The following is a 19,546-nucleotide window of genomic DNA, read 5'->3' as shown; positions in this document are numbered from 1 at the left end:
GCCCCGTCCCCTCGACTCGACCCTCTCCCTCTCCCCCGAGCACCAGCCAGCCTCGGATCGTGCGGGCGAGGGCACTGGCGATGGCGATGGCGATGGCGAGGTCAAAGGCAAGGGCAAGGTCAAGGGCATTACTGCCTCCGTGTCGCGCCGAATGTGAATGGGCGGCTTCGGGTAGACTGAACGGCATCGGACACAATCGGGCCTCGCCTCGATTCTTTTCAGCATAGCCTGCCTGTCCTGTGCCCACAATACCACGCGCACCCCCCAGCTTTTTCTTCACCCACGCCGCAGCCACAGCCCAACACAGACAGATTGGCAGAAACGACGGAGGCTGCCATGTCACTGCCAGGCCATGTGCCACTGCAGGCTGTGTCCCAGCACTGGACAGCATTACAAGACACTGGCTGCAAGTGCTAACGGCAGACGGCGCATTCGACCTTTACTACCGTGCGCTTGCTAGCAGGTTTTACTCATGCATCATTGCATGGCATGCTTCGACTTGACAGTCGCTCCTTCTTTCCACGCAAGAACCTGCGACTTGGCTAGCGCACAGACGCAAACATGCAAACCGCCTCTCTCTCTCTCTTCCTCACACACACACTCTCTCTCTTTCTCTCTTTCTCTCTTCCTCTCTTTCTCTCTTTCTCTCTTTCTCTCTTTCTCTCTTTCTCTCTTTCTCTCTTTCTCTCTTTCTCTCTTTCTCTCTTCCTCTCTCTCTTTCTCTCTCTCTCACACACACACACACACACATATATATATATATATATATATATTATCTCTCTTATAGCCTTCCAACAACGTAAACAACAAGATCCCAATACCAGAGCCAAGGTGCTCAAGACGATACTTGCACTCCACTTGTTCACACCGGGTGTGCTTTCTCTTTGACGTTCAATGCACTCGGCGACTACTCTCGTGTACTTTCTTACATATGCATATAATCCCCCGAGTCACATGGCGCCTTATAATCCTTCTAGCCCTTTTACTACTGTATGCAGATTGGTGCCTAAGTACCGTGAACAACTCAATGGTAGTGTCGGCCCTTATCGCTTACCATATCGACTTCTGGTAAGACCCGCCCTAATAGCTTGCATTCCAAATTGGATTTCTACGCGCCTTGCACGGATACTGCCGCATCGGCGATCGAGTAATCCCATGTACATTGCGTAGACCATGTAGCCTGGTCAATCCTCTGCTCTGGTCCATTTGCTCTCCTATTTGTAATATCTGTTTGGCAAACCACTGCTGGGATATCCGTGGAATCTAACTATGAGCTTGTCAAGTCCCACCTTTCAGCACTGTTTAATGCGACCATTTTTAGACTTTGACGCGTCCTAGAGCGGCACGATTTTTCTTGCTGTAATATATTCTAATTACTGTGAGTTCGTAGTTGATATTGGTACCCATCGTTTAGGAGATCTCATACAGACTATTTGGACCGTGCAGATATACAAAAAGCAGCAAACGACAAAGGCCCGCCTAGATATTGGATGCTTGCACTTGCAACAAAGCAGAAGGTGCATAGCTCTAGTGTCAAACAGTGTCTTTTTTCTGTTGACAATCGAGATCTCAGACAACAACCATGACACACATGTACAGAGGAATTATTGTAACAGCAAAGATGATGGTCTTTGAGAAAGATGACGTGACTGAGTGTTTGTGGATGATGACGCTGCTGCACGTGCTCGCGCGCCTCGCTGGACCCTTACAATCTTTCTACACACTTTCGCCCCACTCATCGAAGAATCGCACTGTGCCTCCTTGCACATCTAATTGCTATCCAAAGCAACCGAACATGTACATCTGAATCTACACAAGCTGCATATCGTTCGAAGAAAGCCACAAAGTTTCTAGCCCTGTAGCACTGTTTACGCAACGCGCACACCCAACGCGACAGCGACGCGCATAGCAGAATCTGCGAGTCAACGGTGAGAGACAAGCAGTAAAGTAAATTTAAAAGGATCAGTTCAGGATGGCGCGCAAAAAAGCTCGAGATCACAAGCGGCAAACCAAAATCAATTTCTCGCCCGCTTCCCAGACATCGCGTGCAACTAGATCCTCCGCTGCACCCATGGCTGGCGCGTCCCAGAAGCCACAAAAGCCGACCAAAGGTAGCACCAGCCGGACGTCAAAGAAGACATATCAGGACTCAACGAGCGAAGACGAGTTGGCACAAGAGACAGAGAGAGGCTTGCGCATAGGCATGTTCAATGATCGAAACAATCACTCAAGTGGCTCTTCAAGTTCAGAAGAGGAACAGCAAGTTGAGAAGCAGCTCAAGTCAAAGTCCAAAAAGCGGCGACGCGAGGCAATTCTAAGCGAGTCCGAAGGCGAGGCAACTGTTGTAGTGACACCACGCAAACGTCAACGGCACGCTATCAAAGTCGAAATCGAGAGCTCAGAAGAAGACAAGAAGAGAAAGAAAAAGAAGAAGCAAGCCAATTCGGAACCTGCGCCACGCAGCACTCGAAGAGGGGTCGCTAGAAATGATTCTACGCCAGATGAGAAGGAGGAGAAGGAGGAAGAGGAGGAAGAGGAGAAGGATCAGCAAGACGAGCATACCCCGCCTCGCAGTGTCAGGCGCAAGCTTAAGAGACGGAGACCCGCATCTGACGATGAGGATGAAGACGAAGATGAGATACACGGGGCCAACAAAGACACTGCATCAGATGCGGAAGACTCGGACGGTGCTGATGATACGAGGGATAACGAAGAGCAAGAAGAACTCAAAGAAGACCTTGCATTCTTACGGTCATCTCCAGTTGCAGACAGTCGTGGTTCAACAAGTATAACGCTAAAGAATAAGCGACAAGAAGCCCTGGAAACCTTGAAGAGACGAAGGGCTGGCACAACCGAGGCTTCGTCTTCAGCAACACCTGTGCGGCGAAAGACAGTTGTCATAGATTCTGAGTCTGAGTCCGATTTAGAACTTGAGATTATCAAGGAAGAGGAGGACAGCGATGTAGAGGCTTCGGACCAGGACGACAGCGAAGATGAGCAAGAGACCAATGCTTTTGACATGTTTCAGGAAGATCAAGACGACGAGCAATTCATCGACGATACAGAGAATATTATTGGAGAACCCGCAGCAAATGACGACTTGGACGAGCTGCGGCTGACTTTGAGCCTCTCCCGAGCAAAGACAAAGGACCTGTTCAGACATGCTGTTGAGTGGATGGTCATGAAAAAGATCCACCCTGGTTTCGAGGCAACCAAAAACCTCTATACCGTGACTTTCCGGAAACTCGACGACGAAGTCAAAGGCCTCGCAGGATCAAAGTACACATCAGCAGCCTGGACTACCGACTTTACGCGCGCTATCCGCGCACGGCCAGACCTGATGATTAACGACCTTAGTGCCAGCGAAAGAGCCGTAATGTCTCCCCACTGCGAAGCCTGCAACCGCACCAACCACACCGCAAGCTCTGAGCTCCTCTTTCAAGGCGAGCCATACAACCCGGACACCCTCGAACCCCTCGACTCCGACTCTGACTCTGACTCCGATTCCGACAGCTCCTCCTCCTCCTCCTCCTCTGCCCTCTCCTCGGACTCGGAAACCCTTCCCAACGGCGAAAAGCCAACCTACAACTACCAAAAAGAGCGTATACCCCCAGAATCCCACCGCTTCCCCGTCGGCTCAACCTGCAAAGCCAACGCACAGGTAGCACATACCTTGTACCATTGGCGCTACCATCTCTACCAGTGGGTCAAGGATTACTTGAAAGCAGAGGGCCATTTCATGGAGAAGAAGGTGGTAAAGAGGGAAGGCTGGAGTGATCGCAAGAGAGCTAAGGCTGCACACAAGATTGTGAAGCGGATGGAGGAGAAGGGCCAGATTCGCGAGTTGTATCATTCGTATAAGAATCAGATTACTGCGGCGGTGGAGGCGGACAATCGGTTTGAGAATGGGTGGGGAAGACGCGGGAGGTAGGGTGCTGGGCTGGGTTTATAGTGGGGATATTCTATTGGGGAGTGTTTTGCTTGCGTAAAAAAATTTGGGGCTTATTCAGTAACTTGAATACGGCATATGCCATCCTGTGTGTAGGATATGCTCAAACAAGAGCTAGTTGATTATCTTGAGAACGACAGTGCGGTTGTATAATACGCATATGAAGAATAGAAAAAAAAGAGCAACACATTGATTCATTCCTTCTGGGTATCGTGCTTTTTATTATCATGACGTCGACTTTTCCTCAAACAGCGCTCACAACATCTCATCCACCTCCTCCGGCACCGCTACACTCTGCGCTACCGCAACATCCACTTCCTTCACCTCACCCTTGACTTCACCCGCCTCATCCATATCCTCATCACCACCCCACTCCCTCTCCCCCCTCTTCAACTCCACATCCTCCGAATCCCCCAACACACCCCCTTTCTTCACTTTCTTAGCCCCCTCCCCATTAACATCCTCCCACCCCTTCGCCCTCTCCGTCACTTTCCTCCCTTTCCCCAGACTCTTCAGCCGCTTATTCGCCAACTTATCCATATTCTCTTCCGCACGCTCAAGTCCCTTTTGGTGGCGCAGCCGCTGCGCGCGCGTCATATTTGTGCCTTTTTTCTGGCGCTTCTGGATACCTGCGTCTTTGGCGGCGAGGGCGTGGGGATTTACGGAGGAGGGCCGTGAGGGCGAGGCAGAGTCCCGCGTTGTGTGTGCGGGTTTTTGGGCGGATTTGGGGAGGTCAAGTGAGGGGGAGGCGGCGCGGCGCGCGGCACGCGAGTGGATGGTGACTTCTGTTTGAGAGTTTAGTGGAAGTTTTGGGGGAGATTTATATGGGTGTGTTAGGGGGACAAACGGCGCTTCTTGACTTTTGCTGTTTTGGCCATTGTGTATATTGGGTTTTTTTGTTGCGGTGATTGCGCGGGAGTTGTTTGATGTGGTAATCTTCTTTTTCTTCTTGTTTCACAAAGTACTCGACTTATTTGGTCTATATGGTCGAAAAAAGATATTATTTTCGAGTCTGACGCAAAAAAGGGTTACAAGGTGTGTGTTTTGAAATATCGTGGAATCGGGAGTCGCAAATCTACAAAAGTTCCCCACTAGCTCGTCAAGGACCGAAATTCCGGATCCACTTCGGCCGCTAGTTGCATGTCCGCACCTTCTTCAGTAGCCGCAAAGCCCTTGCCCTGCGAACATTCACGCCAACCCTCCGCCACTCACCGCTGCTGCCCATCGCCCTTCGACCGTCGTCCGCGTACGCTCGCCTCTCTCATGTCGCAGACAAACACACCAGCGCGTTTGCTCTGTTCGACACCGTCCATGCGCTGGCCCGAGGGCTGAAAGACTGGAACTCTTTCCCACTTGCGCCTTCACTGATTTATCATCATTCACCAACCTTCGCTCCCGTTCGCCCACCCGCTTTTTTCTTCCAACACAAAAAATAGCGTCGTGGTGTCCTGCACGTTTCAGCTTTATTTTTACAACAGCCCCCTACGAGCTATGAGCTACAGCGGATACCCCGAACTTGACGCCTATCAACAGCGCTGGAACACATCCGACTCGCATTCCACTACCACTTCCCTTTTCCTGGGCACTATTATAGGTGCATATTTTCTCCTCAGAGCTCTCGACTATCTGGGTTTTCCCGTCGGTTTCTACGTACGCCGATTTCTCAGGATGGCGACCAACGTCTTGCGCTCACGTGCGTCTTCAATCGGCTCCGCGTCTGGATCGGAATCCGACGATGCAGCGGCGCAGAGTGGAGGCATGTTTGGCAGCCTCTTTGGAATGAGCCCTGGCAACTTGCTCTCAAAGGGCGTCAGAGGTGTCGCGAGCGCTCTTTCCATGGGTTCCGGCGACGTCCCGCCTGGCTTGGGCAACATCAGCAACTCTTGTTACCAGAACAGCGTTATCCAAGGCCTTGCCTCGCTTCCTTCGCTGCGCGACCATCTCGCCAAAACCACATCCGAGCATCCTTCGCTCTCGCCGGAAAGCACCAACGGCGCGCTGTTCGAGATAATCACAAAGCTCAACGATCCAGAGAACAAGGGGCAGCATTTTTGGATACGCGGCAAGCTCAAGTCGATGAGTACCTTTGAGCAGCAGGATGCGCAGGAGTATTATAGCAAGATATTGGATGCGCTAGATGAAGAGGTCAAGAAGACCGCGAGCAGCAAAAGGCGATCCTCGGTCTCCTGGCTGGAAATCACAAAGATTCTCAGTGACTCACCAAATGCAGATGAAAAGACACAGGAAGGAGAGAAAGGCGATTCGGAGAAGCCAGCCGTACAGGCCCCAGCAAACCCCCTTGAGGGCCGCCTTGCACAGCGTGTCGGCTGTACATCCTGCGGCTACTCGGAAGGTCTTACACTTATCCCGTTCAACTGCATCACCGTCTCCCTGGGAAAGAACCACGGTTACGACATTCGCGAATGTCTTGATGAATATACAAATTTGGAGTTCATCGACGGTGTCGAGTGCGCAAAGTGCACATTGCTTAAGCTACAGAAGACTTTGACTCCTCTTGTCTCTAAAAAGCCAGAATCGCCATTGAAGGCCAGACTCGATGCTGTGCAGGAGGCTCTGGAGAAGGAGGACTTTGAAGACAAAACACTACTAAAGACTCTGAATGTGCCTAAGAAGAACTGGGTGCAGAGTACCAAATCGAAACAGGCAGTTGTCGCGCGAGCACCCCAGGCATTGGTACTTCACGTCAACCGCAGTAGTTTCAATGAGTACACTGGTATGCCGTTCAAGAATACTGCTGGTGTGTCATACCCGAGTGTCCTGGATCTGGGTAATTGGTGCCTCGGCGGTGCACCGGCTGGCTCTGAAAAGCCTGCCATGTCTGAAGAAGAGTGGCCAAAAGATCCTAGGGAATCCATGCTACCAAGGGGCAAGCCCATGTTCGACTCTCCTTTCCAATACCGATTGCGAGCTGCTGTCACACACTACGGCTCACATGGTAATGGACATTATGTGTGCTACCGGTCACACCCAAAGACTGTCTCCAAGTCAAGCGATAATGAGGAGGTTGATTCCTCATCGACAGATGGCAAGGAGCTTGAAAATGAAGAACAACAACAACAACAACAACAAGAGCAGGAGAATGCTGTCACATCCCCGTCGGAACAGTGGTGGCGCTTCAGCGATGACAGTGTCTACCCTGTCTCTGAAGAAGAGGCGCATCAAGGAAATGTCTTCATGCTCTTCTACGAGCGCATTGATGAATCAACACCCTTCCCATCTCACCCCATCACGGAGAACGTCACGGTAGCAGAGGATGCTCCCTTACCACCAGTCGATGCCGCAGCATACGCACAAGCCTCTCCAAACGTAGAAGCCACTGCCATTGCTCTCCCAAGCGACGACGACGACGATCTTCTCCCGACCAAGTTAGTCACCAAACCGCAACCGCCTCAACTTTCCATACCCACCACGCAAACACCCACAGACGAGACACCCTCCTCCCCATCCAGTGTCGCCACAACCACCCCAACAAAACCAGCATCATCACCGCCCCACCTCGACCCCGAAACAGAAGCCAGCGATGCGGATTCCGAAGACGCCCCTTCAACCCAACTCACCTCGGACTACGAATCCGAAGTCGACGCTGACGTCCCCACGCCCCCACTCAAGCCCCTGCCTGTTTCTTCTTATTCTGCTAAAATCTCACCAAACTTGATGCGTACCGCGGGGAATGCATCGAATAGGGGCCAGCAGCGCAAGGGACAAAGTTTGCCGCTCGTTTCTGCGACGTAGTTTGCTCGTGGCGCTAAGCGTATCAAGCTCGAGTTTGTGTAGTAGGGGTGTGGAAGGAAGAAGAGGGAGTTTTGGGTATGTTGATATTTGTGGTTGGGAGCTATGGAGAAGGGGCAAATGGAGAGATTGTAAAGGATAGGGTGGAAACGATGGGAAATCGGTATAGGCGTTTAGGCACCTGTTTGCCCGGTAGGGTCAGGTTGGGCGGCAGCCTGTTTTTTTCTTACTGCTTATCTTTTTTTCTTCTTCCGGGTGTACGGATACATGCATTGTTTCCAATAAAGCACATACGGGTTTTTTTTGATACGTTTGAAATGAATATTCGATGCGTTTATCAATCTTTCGTGCTTGAATCCGCAGTTGTATACTATGCCATTAATGATTTTCTATCTACATGATCTTGTATGTACCTACACTATGACAAACCTAAATAACCAAGGCTCCAATCCAAGCATATACATCATACATATATAGTTAATCTCACCCACCCATAACATAATCCTCATCAACCTCAAACTCGCCATCCCTCTCCGAACCCACCAAACTAACCACCTCATCCTTTTCCTCGCCCCTCCACCCCATTCCCGCCCACGCCCGCCCTGCCGTCCGCATCACATTGTCAAACTCCCCAAGCGCCTCAAACCACCTCTCCCGCCTCTTGCTCTCCCGCACCCCTCCCTCCAGCGCAACTCGACTCGCTCGCGTAGTCCGCGCATTGCGCGCTGGACCCAGTCCAACTCCACCACTGTTGGTGGTAGTGGGACCGAGTACATCGGACATACGAGCGCGCATCTGCTCGAGATTCTGCTCATGCGCGACGATGCTGCGAACGTACGGGGCCAGATCTAGCGTTATGACACTGAAATTTCGATCGAAAGATGAAGGTGTGAGAGTAAACGAGGTGCGTTCTGGGAGGAGTTGATCGGGGGGCGCGGCGAGGCAGTCTAACGCTACTGCAAAATCTGAGCGTGTGAGGTGTTGTTTTGCCGTTTTGAGTTGTTCGTGGCGTAAGATGGCTTTGGCGTAGGCAGGTTCGGAGGTTGGGGAGGGGGAGGGGGTGGGGGTGGTACGGGTTTGGGAGATGGTTGGGAAGGCGCGGTGGATGAGGAGGTGGGTTTGGAGGGTTAGGGATGTGGAGAGGTGGAGGAAGTCGGTCGTGTTGTCGATTTGGAGGAGGGGGGCTGCGAGGGTGTAGTTTTGACGGGATTTTTCGGGGATGGGGGGTTGGGAGGCGTCGGTGGGTTGGGTGTGGGAGATGCTGTAGGAGGGGAGATCTACACGGCAGAAGATGTCTGCTGCGCTGAGGGACTCGGTGTATGCATCTAGACTGTCGAGAGCTTGCATGCGGTGGGATGGCTCTGCGTTCTGCGCATTGAGCATCTGTTGGCTGATTGTCATTGGGGCTCCCCAGTCTGAAGGGCTGATGCCCCAGTCCGTCCAGACTTCTTGCAGGAGTTCTTCTTCTTTGTCAAAGGCGGTATTGGCAGAGGTTTCAAAAACATTGTGCGAGATCCAACCCATGCCGGATTGATACGTGCCCTCACTAGCAACTCTCAGCGTCTGGCCATGTTCGTCAACGTCTTTGCCTGGTGGCCAGCGCTGATACGTCCACTCCAAGCCACCCTTTCGGTCTCCAACAGATATCTGACACCAAAAGTCAAGTTCCGTGATACTAGCTCGGAGATCACAGCCTTTGGATTGGTAAAGTTCCTTCACAGCTTGTCGCGCAAGAACATGTCCTTCTCTACCAGCTAGAACAAGTAGGTAGTCAGTGGCGAGTTCTACAGGAGGAGGCTGGAGTCGCAGGACAGCAGCAAGCGGCAGATCATGCATCGGTATTTGTCTTTCATCGTTGCAAGTGATGACAATGGGACGTTTGGAAAGCGATGCAATCTTTGTGATCTGCGCCCAGAACTGCTGGTCCTCGTCGAATAAGATGTCAGCTTCCTCAATAAGAATCAAAGATTGCTTCTGAGATGTACGTGACGTTTGTGCGAGTGGAAGCGTAGCTTGGGCCGGTGATGGTGCTACCTTCTTGACTTCCTGCGGTCGTGGTTGTGCCTTTGGCTTTGGAACCGTTGCTTTGGGCTTTGCTTGAAAGAAAGATGTCATGGTTCCTTGCCGGCCGCTGCTGATGTCTTTTTCAAGCCCATCCACTTGATCTTCTTCCGCATTATCTACGGACTGGGAAGGTTCTTGAATCGATGCTGCGTTGCGTTTATGGTTCACTAGATGGTTTCCGGTCATATCGCCAACTTTGTCCTGGATATCTTTGCCTGAGCGGCGCATTCCGGCATGGATCTCGAAAACTTCAAATCCCATCTCTTTAGCCACCGCATGAACGGTTGCACTTTTACCACACCCGTGGGGCCCGCTGATAAGTATGACATTCTTATCGCGCGTCCACTGTGTTCGTCTGAAAGAGCTTGGTTCCATGTAGCTTCTCCCCTCTACATGAGGCAACATGACCATGTCTTCTTCCTCCTCTTCTTCATCGTCTGGTACAATAAAGTCGTCAAAGGCCTTCTTGCGTTTCTTCCGGGGTGGCTGCCTCACATCTACTGTAGCAGTGGTTTTCGATGCACCACTCACAGTCATGACTGTTAGACTTTGCAACCAATCTTTGAGTACTACTGCATCTGTACCTGTCTGTAGCACATGAGCCGAAGACTTCGGGGCATACTTTTGAGCCCAAGATTGGACCTCGCACTTTCCCTGATCAAAGGGCGTAAGATTGTACTCAATTTCTCTGAGGAGATCTACAACGGCTGTGTGGAATGATTGTGGTTGCCCAGCAGTAGCTAAGGAGGGTGACCTAGCCAACAGCTGCTCATATACTCTACGCTTAATATTGGGACCGGTGGTAAGTAGACGTGTTGGAAGTCGGACATCTTGAGGAGGTGCAAATTCGGTCGTACAGTCTTTGTTTCTCTGGCTTTGATCCTTGGAGAGATCCTGTGCAAGTCTTGCAATTATATCTTCATGTTCTGGAAGAGTTACAACAGCATTCTTCATCTTTCGTGGTCTCAATGCTAGCTGCACACAGGTGGAGTTATCCAGGCGCGCTGGCAAGTTTGTCGGCTCCATATTACGAACATGCACATTCTCGCTAGTCGGCCATGAGGGCTCGTTGAGACCGGATTGCTTGCCAGCTTTGCTTGTTTGTAGTCCCCTATTATAGAACGAGGTGGGCTCTGGTGATTCGTCTCGACGAGTCTCGGCACGCAACTTTCCCGGAGTGACCGCGCTTTTCCTGGGAGTCGCGGCGGGCAGCTCTGTGACGACCTTGACTGGAGGGGCGTCCTTCTGAGCCTTGCCGAGAAAGAAAGGATGCGTTACTTTCAACGACGCAGCTGGTTTCGGCTGTGTGTTCTTCTGAGATGCTTCGCGTTTAGTCGATTTCCTCTTTGTATTCAGAATCTCTTCGATCTTTTGGCCAATGGCAGATCGGCTCGCTGGATTTGCGCCATATTTGATAACCGTCACTGTAGGAAGGACTTTAGCCTGCTTAGGCTTCCGGCCTCTTCTCTTCTTTGGAGGTGATGTCGGATCTACTGCTGATTTTGGTGGGCTGGAGACAAGTCTACCGCTTTTGGTGATCTTGATCTGCTTCTTTGGTGTCACATTCTTCAGCTCTTCCAGGGGGGGTTCAGACGGAACAGCAACTGGCTCCGGGTAAGCTGGCAGTGACGGCGTACTAGGTGTGGTAGATGTGTTTGAGTGTTCCTTCTGGTCATATTCAATCACTTCGGGCACACCAGTCATGGTCACGTCGGTATGCACATGGGTGTTTGGTGGTGAATCCAAGTCCGCCGGCCCATCTACCTGTACCTGTAATTGTTGGTGCCAGTCCAGAGAAGGCGGTTCAAGTTGTGCCAAGGCTGATGAACCTAGCAAGGGCTCCGGAGATTGCGTCTTCTGCCTTTTTCTTCGATCGTGGTTGGGATCTACCTCCAAGGAAATTTCGACAGAGTCACCTATGCCATCCACAATATCCCCATTTGTTGCTTGTGCCGGTGGAGGCCGAGTGAAGTGATCCAGAGATGCCTGGTTCTTCAAGTGAGATACAAAGTTTTTCTCCTTTACTCCATCATTGGTTGGCGCCCTCTTCTTGTAGCCTTTACTGGGCTTGGAGTATGTATCCGTGGATTCGGGGGCGTCATGGACATTGTTCGCTGAGGCATTATTCTTGGGTTGTGAAGGATCTGGTACCTGACCATCTATGTAAAGTGTAAGCATTTGATTGTCTATCATCAGGCTAGGAACATACTAGGAGGTTTAGAAAAGAATGGATGCACGGTCTTTGCCTCTAGATTCATTGCAGGTTGTACTGCGGAGAGGGCCATATACACGTTCAGAGACTACTAGAGCATTCGTAACATTGGGGCAGGTCTATGGAAACAACAAATCGGGCTGAAAAATGGATTGCGTGCGTAAACGTCGTAAAGTGAATGCATACAATCGCAATCATTAACGATGACCAAAAGACACTTGCAGGACACGCGACGTGACGCGCTAGACATGCCACTGCAGCCACACTTTACAACCCCTGCGCGTGTTGGTCACTAGCCACAGCTGCGCGCCAAGAATTAGTTCTCTGGTCACCGCCCTATTTTCTGCCGAAGCTCCAACTTTTTTCTTGACCAGCACTCGACCACCAAACCAAAGCACGCGCTCCGCCCTACGGCTCACGCAGACCTCAGATAACCCGACTTCCAGGTCTGGCAAACACCATGTCGTCCGATCAGCCCATTGGCGCTCCCTTCACTTTGGCATCGCTGTCCAAGCCTGTCAGCTCTACAAATGGACGTGTGCACGCTGCTGGCGTCTGCAGCATTAGCGGCATCAAGAAGAGGAAGCGCACAGAGATCGCTGTCGGCGTGGACGGCGAAGGCGTATCAATCTACAGCGTATGTATTTCAATTTGCGATATGCGATAGCCGCTCAGATTTTCCCAGCTCCAAAATCCCCAACTTGTAACCTCATATGCGCTGCCGCCCAGCGCCACTTTTACAACCGCTCCGTACTCCATATACCGAAAAGGTCCTTCCAAGACACCAGCGCATCGCTTCACATACGCATCTCTCACCGGCTCGTCGCCCGCTGATAAGCCGCAACTCGTCTGTTTTCACGACAAGACCAACGGAGAACACACCGAAACCATAAAGACGACGTACACTCCCTCTGCTGCTGCGCGTATTTCCACGTTAGACTCGCTTCCTGTAGCTCTTGGCGGTTCCTCAAAAGATGCGACTCATGATATCCTTGCAACCTTTGATAATGGCGATGTCATCTGTCTTTCCGCAGACCTGGACACGGTCAGATGGACTGTAAACCTTACATTACTCGTTTCTGCTGGAGAATCTCAAGTCGCGATCGAATACATCACACTTGCTAGTGCCAGGTCTGTGACGCGGGGATTACTCCGAAGCCGACAAGACATTGCGACAATTTTGGACCCTACAGCAGACAGTACATCCGATCTTCTTGACCTTGTCCAGGTGTTCTGTGTCCTTGGTCGCAAGACAAACGGTGCAAGAGTCCTGACACTTTTGCAAGTACAACCAAGGTCTGCAGACCTTACCACCACTCAGCTCTCGCCCGTAAAGCACTTGCTCGCCTTGGACCTTCCTGCGCCGTCAAAAACATCACTCTCTCAGAGTAGTTCTACGCAAATTACTCTGCACGCATCTAGCGGCGCGCTCTATTTCATTATCAAGGGAACACTGCTTTCTTACGATCTCTCTGGAACTGTACCAAAGCTTTCTTCTGAGTTCGTTCTTCCTGTGCCAGGCGTCGACGCATTCCTACGGACCGGACAGGACGTGATCTTTACTACGTCGCAAGACATGTGCAGAGTGTTCGACGTTAAATACAATTCCTTACAGGCTTTGCAGTCAATGGTCGCCAGCTCCTCCGCTTCGGACCTTACCAGCCCCTCAAAGAAGAGGAAGCACTCACAACCAGAGACCAGTGAACATTCAGCGTTCCCTTGCAGTCTGGTGGCGTATTACGCTGACATTGGATTGGTGGTAGCTGTCCGAGAGGATGAGGTCTTCGGCATGCAATTTGGAGGTGCAGCACCTCGGAAGCGGGCTAAAACTGAGGGCACTTTGCTTATCGATGCTCTTGGAAAAGGCATTGCACCGGAACGAAAAACTGGTACGGGAATTGATGGTCAAGCTTGGCAAGAGAGGAAGTGGAAACTGAACAAATACGCTGCCAAGGGCAAGATTGCAAAGTTTGAACAACACTTCGCCGCAGATCTGGGCATTGAACTTGAGAGTACCGAAATAGCACAGAAACGTGAAAATGAGGTTTCGGGCGGACCATTGACTAATGGTGGTGGACCAAGCCTCCCGGAAGATGACGCCATGGTCGTCGACAAGCTCGATGAGGAGCCTGCGAAGGATGAACTACCTCGATGGAAGATGCCCACTACTGTTCCTGGACATCAAAGACAGCAATATCGTCAGTATGCGCTGTATGCACTGAGTAAGATATTCTACTGCACAGATGCTAGCGAAGCCAATCAGGAACCTCGTGGAGTTTTGAAGATTGGTTTCTTCCCACCCAACGTCTTCCAGTGGCTTCTGCAGACCGGCCATCTTACCAAGGAGTCCATTCGTCGAACACTCCTCGACGAAGCAAACTGCCAGATTCAGTCAGTGTCGACTATCATGGACGGCGATATTGTGAAGGCGCTTGTTGATTACGATTCTGATTTGCACATTCTCTCTGCTGTCTTGAACCACACTCAATTCCTTCCAATCGGCGAAGTCGTTCAGGCTATCAAACTTCTCATCCAAAGTATAGATGACGAGCCGGAACAAGCTCAAGAAACGAAGCTATTGACCAATAATATTGCTCCACCCGAAATCGAGATGGATGTCGATTTCGCATCCGAGTTAGAGGCAGCCTCGCATGAAATCGACCACGCCCTGTCAGTCCTCGACCACGGTCTCCTGACTCGGAGCCACACCTTGCGACCTGCACTCATTCGACTACACACTTTCCCTGCCTCGATCATTAGCTCAACACTTCGGTCCATGCTGCCACGACGGGATCTTGAATCACTCATTCGCCTCTTGCATCTTGAGTTGAAGAATGGAGGATGGTCATCACCATTGGGCTTCGTTGATTTCGAAACCGCGGGTGCTGACAATTCTGGAGAAGATCCTGATGATCATGCTGTTTCTATTATTACTTCCCTACTTTCGAGCACGCTTGATGCCATTGGCGCCGGAGCTTGGCTCGCGTCGGTCGGCTCAACCTCAGGATGCGAAAATGGTGAAGACATGCTCAAATCATTGAACAAGGACGCATCCGTTGCTCTCAGTGGTTTCTTTGAAGCGCATTTCATTCGGGGTCTATTATCTGAGTTCCTACGCTACGCGTCTACGGTGCCTGCTTCAAACAAACCTTCTGTTCAGACTTTGGAGATGCAAGGCAAGCCGTTTGGAGTCACAGGTAAACTGAATGGAGAGGAGGATTTGCCCATGTTGCCACTTGGCGCAAAAGCAGACCAGGGTGTGGAAAAGATGAAGAATAGCAAAGGCGGCAAGAAGGAACAGCGGAGTAAGCGGGAGATGGGCATGCTCATCAGTAAAAAGGTGCCAAAGTACAGCTTCGAGCGCATTGTCGTTTAACACTGTATCATCGCTGTCAAGTTTCTGTAGCAGCTCAAAATCCCCGTTTTCGCAGTTTTAATGAACAAATACTACCTTTTCTTGTTGATGCCCAGTCTTTCATATAGATGATAGGATAATCTATACGGGTTCATGCATGATAAACGTTGAAAAACGTTCTGTGTATTAAAGGACTACCATCCGGCAAGGGCCCCTAGCCATTTAATGGCAACGTTACTATTTTGGTAACAAAAAGTTCTCGACCCTTTCGTAATACATGTTCACCACTTCGAATATCAATTCCATCGCCGATATGACAAAGTTTTCGGTTATCTAGAGAATCTAAGCATCTAATGACCAAGGGTTTTGATCAGCAGTTGTTGATGACTATGTATGGTTGAAGAACTAGCTGGCATGCAGTTCATCCGGACCTGAGTCGTACCGCAAGCAGATCTGCGGGCCGAATGGCCCTGGCGCAGGCATAGGGGGGGGTGCGCTAAGTTGTATAGCTGTCTTGGCATGATGTTTGACCAATTGCAAAGCATACTATGACGTGACTCGGACGTCCCAAGGTGCCGACACGGGCTTCCTGACGGACAATCGGGGAATTCCACGACAATTGGTTGAAGAATTCACCCTTGCTGCCCATCTTCGGCCGACAATGGCCTGAATGTCTCGTCCTCTCTTTGCATTCTCTTCAGCTTCTGGCGTATAGGCTCGTGAGACACACTCGAGTCCTTGCCGTCACAATGGCATCTTCGGCGACAAAAAGGAATACTGATGAAAGAGATGAAGCGGATTCTAACACGACTGCAAGACCGACACTCAGTGAGGAGCCGGAACAACCTACTAGTTATCAACAGAATGTGTCTTCACTAGAAGAGGATGGGAAGAAGAAAGAGAAGAAACCATCGAAATTGAAGGCAGCATGGGGAAAACTAGGACTGGACGTTCCAACTCTTCTGATGATGGGAAAAGCAGCGTTACCGCCGACTATTGCGCTGGCCATGTATCAAGCAACCGATGTTGCGCAAACATACACGACACTGGGATACCTCACGGCCATCGTGTCCATTCTTGGTTTCTGCATCATGCCGCGCGCAAAGTTCATTCAGACTATGGCCATGAACATACTCGCTACTTGTATCGGAGCGGCCCTTGCAATGCTTATGGTCTGGACCGGCGTGAAGGCGCGACAACACACGACCGATCCTGCCGTACCTCCACAAGCCTACAATTCCTCTCAGTCTGCTGTTCTCGCAGTTTGGCTATTCTTCCAAATATACGTGGTCAATACTATGAAAGCAAAGTTCCCACAACTTGCCTTTCCCACGATAATCTACGCCATATTTGTCAACGTTGCGGCAACCAGCGGCTTCTTATTCCGAACGGTCCCGCAGTGCCAGGCGTTCATCCGGAGGCTGTTGGAAACTTTCTTGACAGGATTTGCAATTGCGACAGGTGTAAGCTTATTCATTGTACCTGTCACGTCGCGTAAAGTTGTAATGAAAGAGTTCGCGGGGTACATTGGATTGCTCAAGGGCGCCTTAGGTGCTCACAAGGCCTATTTCATCAGTCTGGAAACTAGCGATATGTTTGCGCAGAAATATGTGCCAGATACAGGAGACAAAAAGAAGAAAGAAGCAAAATCAAAGGTGAAGCCAGAAATTGAGGCTGTCAAGAACATGTCTACAGCACTGCAGCAACTGCACGGCAAACTTTCCGCAGACCTCCCATTTGCGAAACGAGAGATTGCATTTGGAAAGCTGTCGCCCGACGACTTGGAAGTCATATTCAAAAACCTCAGATCGATTTTGCTACCGGTCCTGGGCTTAGCCTCAATCATAGATCTTTTCGAACGCAGCGCGGAAATTAACCATTGGGACGGGCATGAAGACGAGCATAACGAGACCCTTCGCAGACAAGCTGTAGACGAATGGAATGAGATGTTCAGGTTTGCGCACGAGCCGCTCAGCAATATATTTCAAGCTCTCGATGATGGTCTTTCCCATGTTTTCTTGAGACTGCAGCTGGCGAAACCACCGAAGAAGAAAGGAAAGAACCAAGCAGATGCGGAAGCAAAAGGAGAGTCTGTCAAACCGGGTGATGCTGGATTTGCCGATCATCTTCAAAAGCAGGCAGACACATTCTTCAGTACGAAAAATTCTACACTCCACCATTGGGTCAAAACAAAGGGAATCAAGCTTAGGGATGACTACTTCACATGTCCCTCGGCCATCGATGAGGAGACCTTGAAGCTAATTCCTAGTATTACGACAAGGAAGCGAGACCAACGCCAGCTCTTCATGCTGCTTTATATTATGTTCTTGCTTCATTCGGTAAGCCGTTCAACGCTCGAATTTGTAAAATTCGCCGATAGTAAAGACCAAGCGACCATGAAGAACAAGCTTATCTGGCCAGGTGGGCGACGCTTCAAGAAGTGGCTGAAGAGCATTTTCCAAAATCAAGACGCAAACTCAGACGATGAGACGACGGTCGCTGGATTCGATAGAAACAAGACTACTGTATACATGGGAGAAGCATTCAAGAAAAAGAAGGATCCAGAACATCTACCACCCGCCAATGCATGGGAAAGAATTGGAGACCGATTACGCAGAATCCCGGCCTTTCTCCGCAGTCCTGAATCAGCTTTTGGATTCCGTGCTGCTTGTGCTACAATGAGCTTAGCTATTATAGCCTTCCTGCACCCGACACAAAGGTTCTTCATCGAACAACGCTTAGTGTGGGCTTTGATCATGGTTGCCATTTCCATGACACCCACTACGGGTCAAGCAATCTTCCAGTTCATATTACGTATTGTCGGAACAGCTGTAGCGATGATTTTTGCGTGGCTCATCTGGTACATTCCTGCTCAGAAGACGCCCGGTGTACTTGTTTTCCTCTGGGTTTTCGTTGCGATTGGATTTTACATTCCACTTAAGCGTTTAGACTTGGTCATTGTTGGGATTATTAGCGTTGTCACTGCTACTATGATTGTCGGCTATGAACTCCAGGTTCGCAAGATTGGCGAACAAGCAGCCATAGCAGGTACAGGCCAACCTGCATACGCCATCTACATCCTAGGCCCTTACCGTCTGGCCACTGTCGTTGCTGGTCTTGGAGTAGCATTTTTCTGGACAATCTTTCCCTACCCAATCACCGAGCACTCTGCTGTCCGCCAGCAGCTTGGCGGTGCACTGTATCTCTCTGCAAATCTGTTCTCCATCATGCATGAGCAGGTTATGGGTCGTATTCGAGGCGAACTCGGCGGAGAAGGAGACAGTAAAAAGGACAGCCCAGCATACCAGCTAGTCAAAGCCCGAAACAAGGTTTTTGCCAAGCAGATGCTCACTATCCAAGGATTGAAGATGCATGCTGGTTTCGTAAGGTGGGAATTTCCATTCGGAGGCAAGTTTCCGAGGGAAGAATACGAAAAGATTATCACGCATGTTGAGAAGTACGTATCACCTCGTCCTCAAAGAAACACCAGAAGCTAACCGTTTGAGTAGTATCGTCAACTACACAGCCCTCCTCGGCTACACATCCGAAGCCTTCACCGACCCCTCGCTAACCCAGCAATCCTCCGACCAAGAACTCAAAGACACAAACAGCAAAGCCCAATGGTTCCACGACCTCCGCCGCGTAATCTTCGCCGCAAAAGTAACATCCCACGAAACAACCTCCTTACTCGCCATGCTCTCCTCCTCCATCACAAACGCCCAACCCCTTCCCCCTTACCTCCGTCCACCCCCCGGCGCCCAGCTCTCCCGCAAACTCGAAATGATCGACCCAGAGATCCTCAGTCTCAAACATATTACCGAACCGGGCTACGCGGCGTTTGCCGTCATGGCTGTTAGCACGCGGTGCATCAATATGGAGGTTGAGCGGCTGTTAAAAGCGGTCAAGGGACTCGTGGGTGAGCTGGATTTTTCGTTCCACATTGTTAGTACGGAGGAGGAGGGGTCGTCGAGGGAGACGCTTGTGCAGAGGAGTAGTGGGAAGATGGATTGAGCGTCTTGTCTTCTTGAAATGAATTTTGTGTATATGGTTCTTTTTTTGGGTGTTTTTTGTATAGTTTGAGGCATAGAGGGAAAGATGGGAGATTATATAATATGTATGTATGAGATGAGGGGCTTTTTTGGGGCCTCATTGGGGAGGTTGAAACGATACCCGTACATTTCACCAAAGCAAAGAGGTGCGTATATAAGGAATGTTC

General features: G+C 50.5%; 6 protein-coding genes across 6 annotated transcripts; 4 read left to right on the top strand and 2 right to left on the bottom strand.

Moving 5' to 3' along the window:
- Positions 1-1,865: 1,865 nt before the first annotated feature.
- On the top strand, positions 1,866-4,136 carry COCSADRAFT_36478 (uncharacterized protein). Its single transcript, XM_007700987.1, has one exon. It carries the CDS (start codon positions 1,973-1,975, stop codon positions 3,929-3,931), a length of 1,959 nt encoding a protein of 652 aa, XP_007699177.1. The 5' UTR covers positions 1,866-1,972; the 3' UTR covers positions 3,932-4,136.
- Positions 4,129-5,004, bottom strand: COCSADRAFT_36476 (uncharacterized protein). The gene is made up of 2 exons (XM_007700986.1): positions 4,797-5,004; positions 4,129-4,734 (listed from the first exon to the last, which is right to left on the bottom strand). The coding sequence occupies exons 1-2, from the start codon at positions 4,825-4,827 to the stop codon at positions 4,205-4,207; spliced, it is 561 nt and encodes a 186-aa protein (XP_007699176.1). The 5' UTR covers positions 4,828-5,004; the 3' UTR covers positions 4,129-4,204.
- A 130-nt stretch (positions 5,005-5,134) lies between these two features.
- On the top strand, positions 5,135-7,942 carry COCSADRAFT_318403 (uncharacterized protein). Its single transcript, XM_007701433.1, has one exon. The coding sequence runs from the start codon at positions 5,441-5,443 to the stop codon at positions 7,700-7,702; it is 2,262 nt and encodes a 753-aa protein (XP_007699623.1). The 5' UTR covers positions 5,135-5,440; the 3' UTR covers positions 7,703-7,942.
- A 240-nt stretch (positions 7,943-8,182) lies between these two features.
- COCSADRAFT_160118 (uncharacterized protein) lies at positions 8,183-12,021 on the bottom strand (the record flags this gene model as incomplete). Its single annotated transcript, XM_007701432.1, has 2 exons — positions 8,183-11,922; positions 11,973-12,021. 2 exons carry the CDS (start codon positions 12,019-12,021, stop codon positions 8,183-8,185), a joined length of 3,789 nt encoding a protein of 1,262 aa, XP_007699622.1.
- A 340-nt stretch (positions 12,022-12,361) lies between these two features.
- Positions 12,362-15,480, top strand: COCSADRAFT_141727 (uncharacterized protein). Its single transcript, XM_007701431.1, has 2 exons — positions 12,362-12,612; positions 12,661-15,480. Exons 1-2 carry the CDS (start codon positions 12,436-12,438, stop codon positions 15,349-15,351), a joined length of 2,868 nt encoding a protein of 955 aa, XP_007699621.1. The 5' UTR covers positions 12,362-12,435; the 3' UTR covers positions 15,352-15,480.
- A 599-nt stretch (positions 15,481-16,079) lies between these two features.
- Positions 16,080-19,341, top strand: COCSADRAFT_87715 (uncharacterized protein; the record flags this gene model as incomplete). The annotated part of the gene is made up of 2 exons (XM_007701430.1): positions 16,080-18,787; positions 18,840-19,341. 2 exons carry the CDS (start codon positions 16,080-16,082, stop codon positions 19,339-19,341), a joined length of 3,210 nt encoding a protein of 1,069 aa, XP_007699620.1.
- Positions 19,342-19,546: the final 205 nt, after the last annotated feature.

The sequence above is a fragment of the Bipolaris sorokiniana genome (genome assembly GCF_000338995.1).
Source record: "Bipolaris sorokiniana ND90Pr unplaced genomic scaffold COCSAscaffold_6, whole genome shotgun sequence".
NCBI lineage: Eukaryota > Fungi > Ascomycota > Dothideomycetes > Pleosporales > Pleosporaceae > Bipolaris > Bipolaris sorokiniana.
Note: the sequence above shows the minus strand (reverse complement) of the source record. Positions and strands in the feature narration are given on the sequence as shown.

Excerpts from the sequence above, each read along its gene's own strand:
- COCSADRAFT_141727 (XM_007701431.1), top strand. The coding sequence starts at position 12,436 with ATGTCGTCCGATCAGCCCATTGGCGCTCCCTTCACTTTGGCATCGCTG. Across the intron at positions 12,613-12,660 it reads AAGGCGTATCAATCTACAGC|CTCCAAAATCCCCAACTTGT; the intron begins GTATGTATTTCA and ends AGATTTTCCCAG.
- COCSADRAFT_36476 (XM_007700986.1), bottom strand. The coding sequence starts at position 4,827 with ATGGCCAAAACAGCAAAAGTCAAGAAGCGCC. Across the intron at positions 4,735-4,796 it reads AGCAAAAGTCAAGAAGCGCC|AAGTCACCATCCACTCGCGT; the intron begins GTTTGTCCCCCT and ends ACTCTCAAACAG.
- COCSADRAFT_318403 (XM_007701433.1), top strand. The coding sequence starts at position 5,441 with ATGAGCTACAGCGGATACCCCGAACTTGACGCCTATCAACAGCGCTGG.
- COCSADRAFT_36478 (XM_007700987.1), top strand. The coding sequence starts at position 1,973 with ATGGCGCGCAAAAAAGCTCGAGATCACAAGCGGCAAACCAAAATCAAT.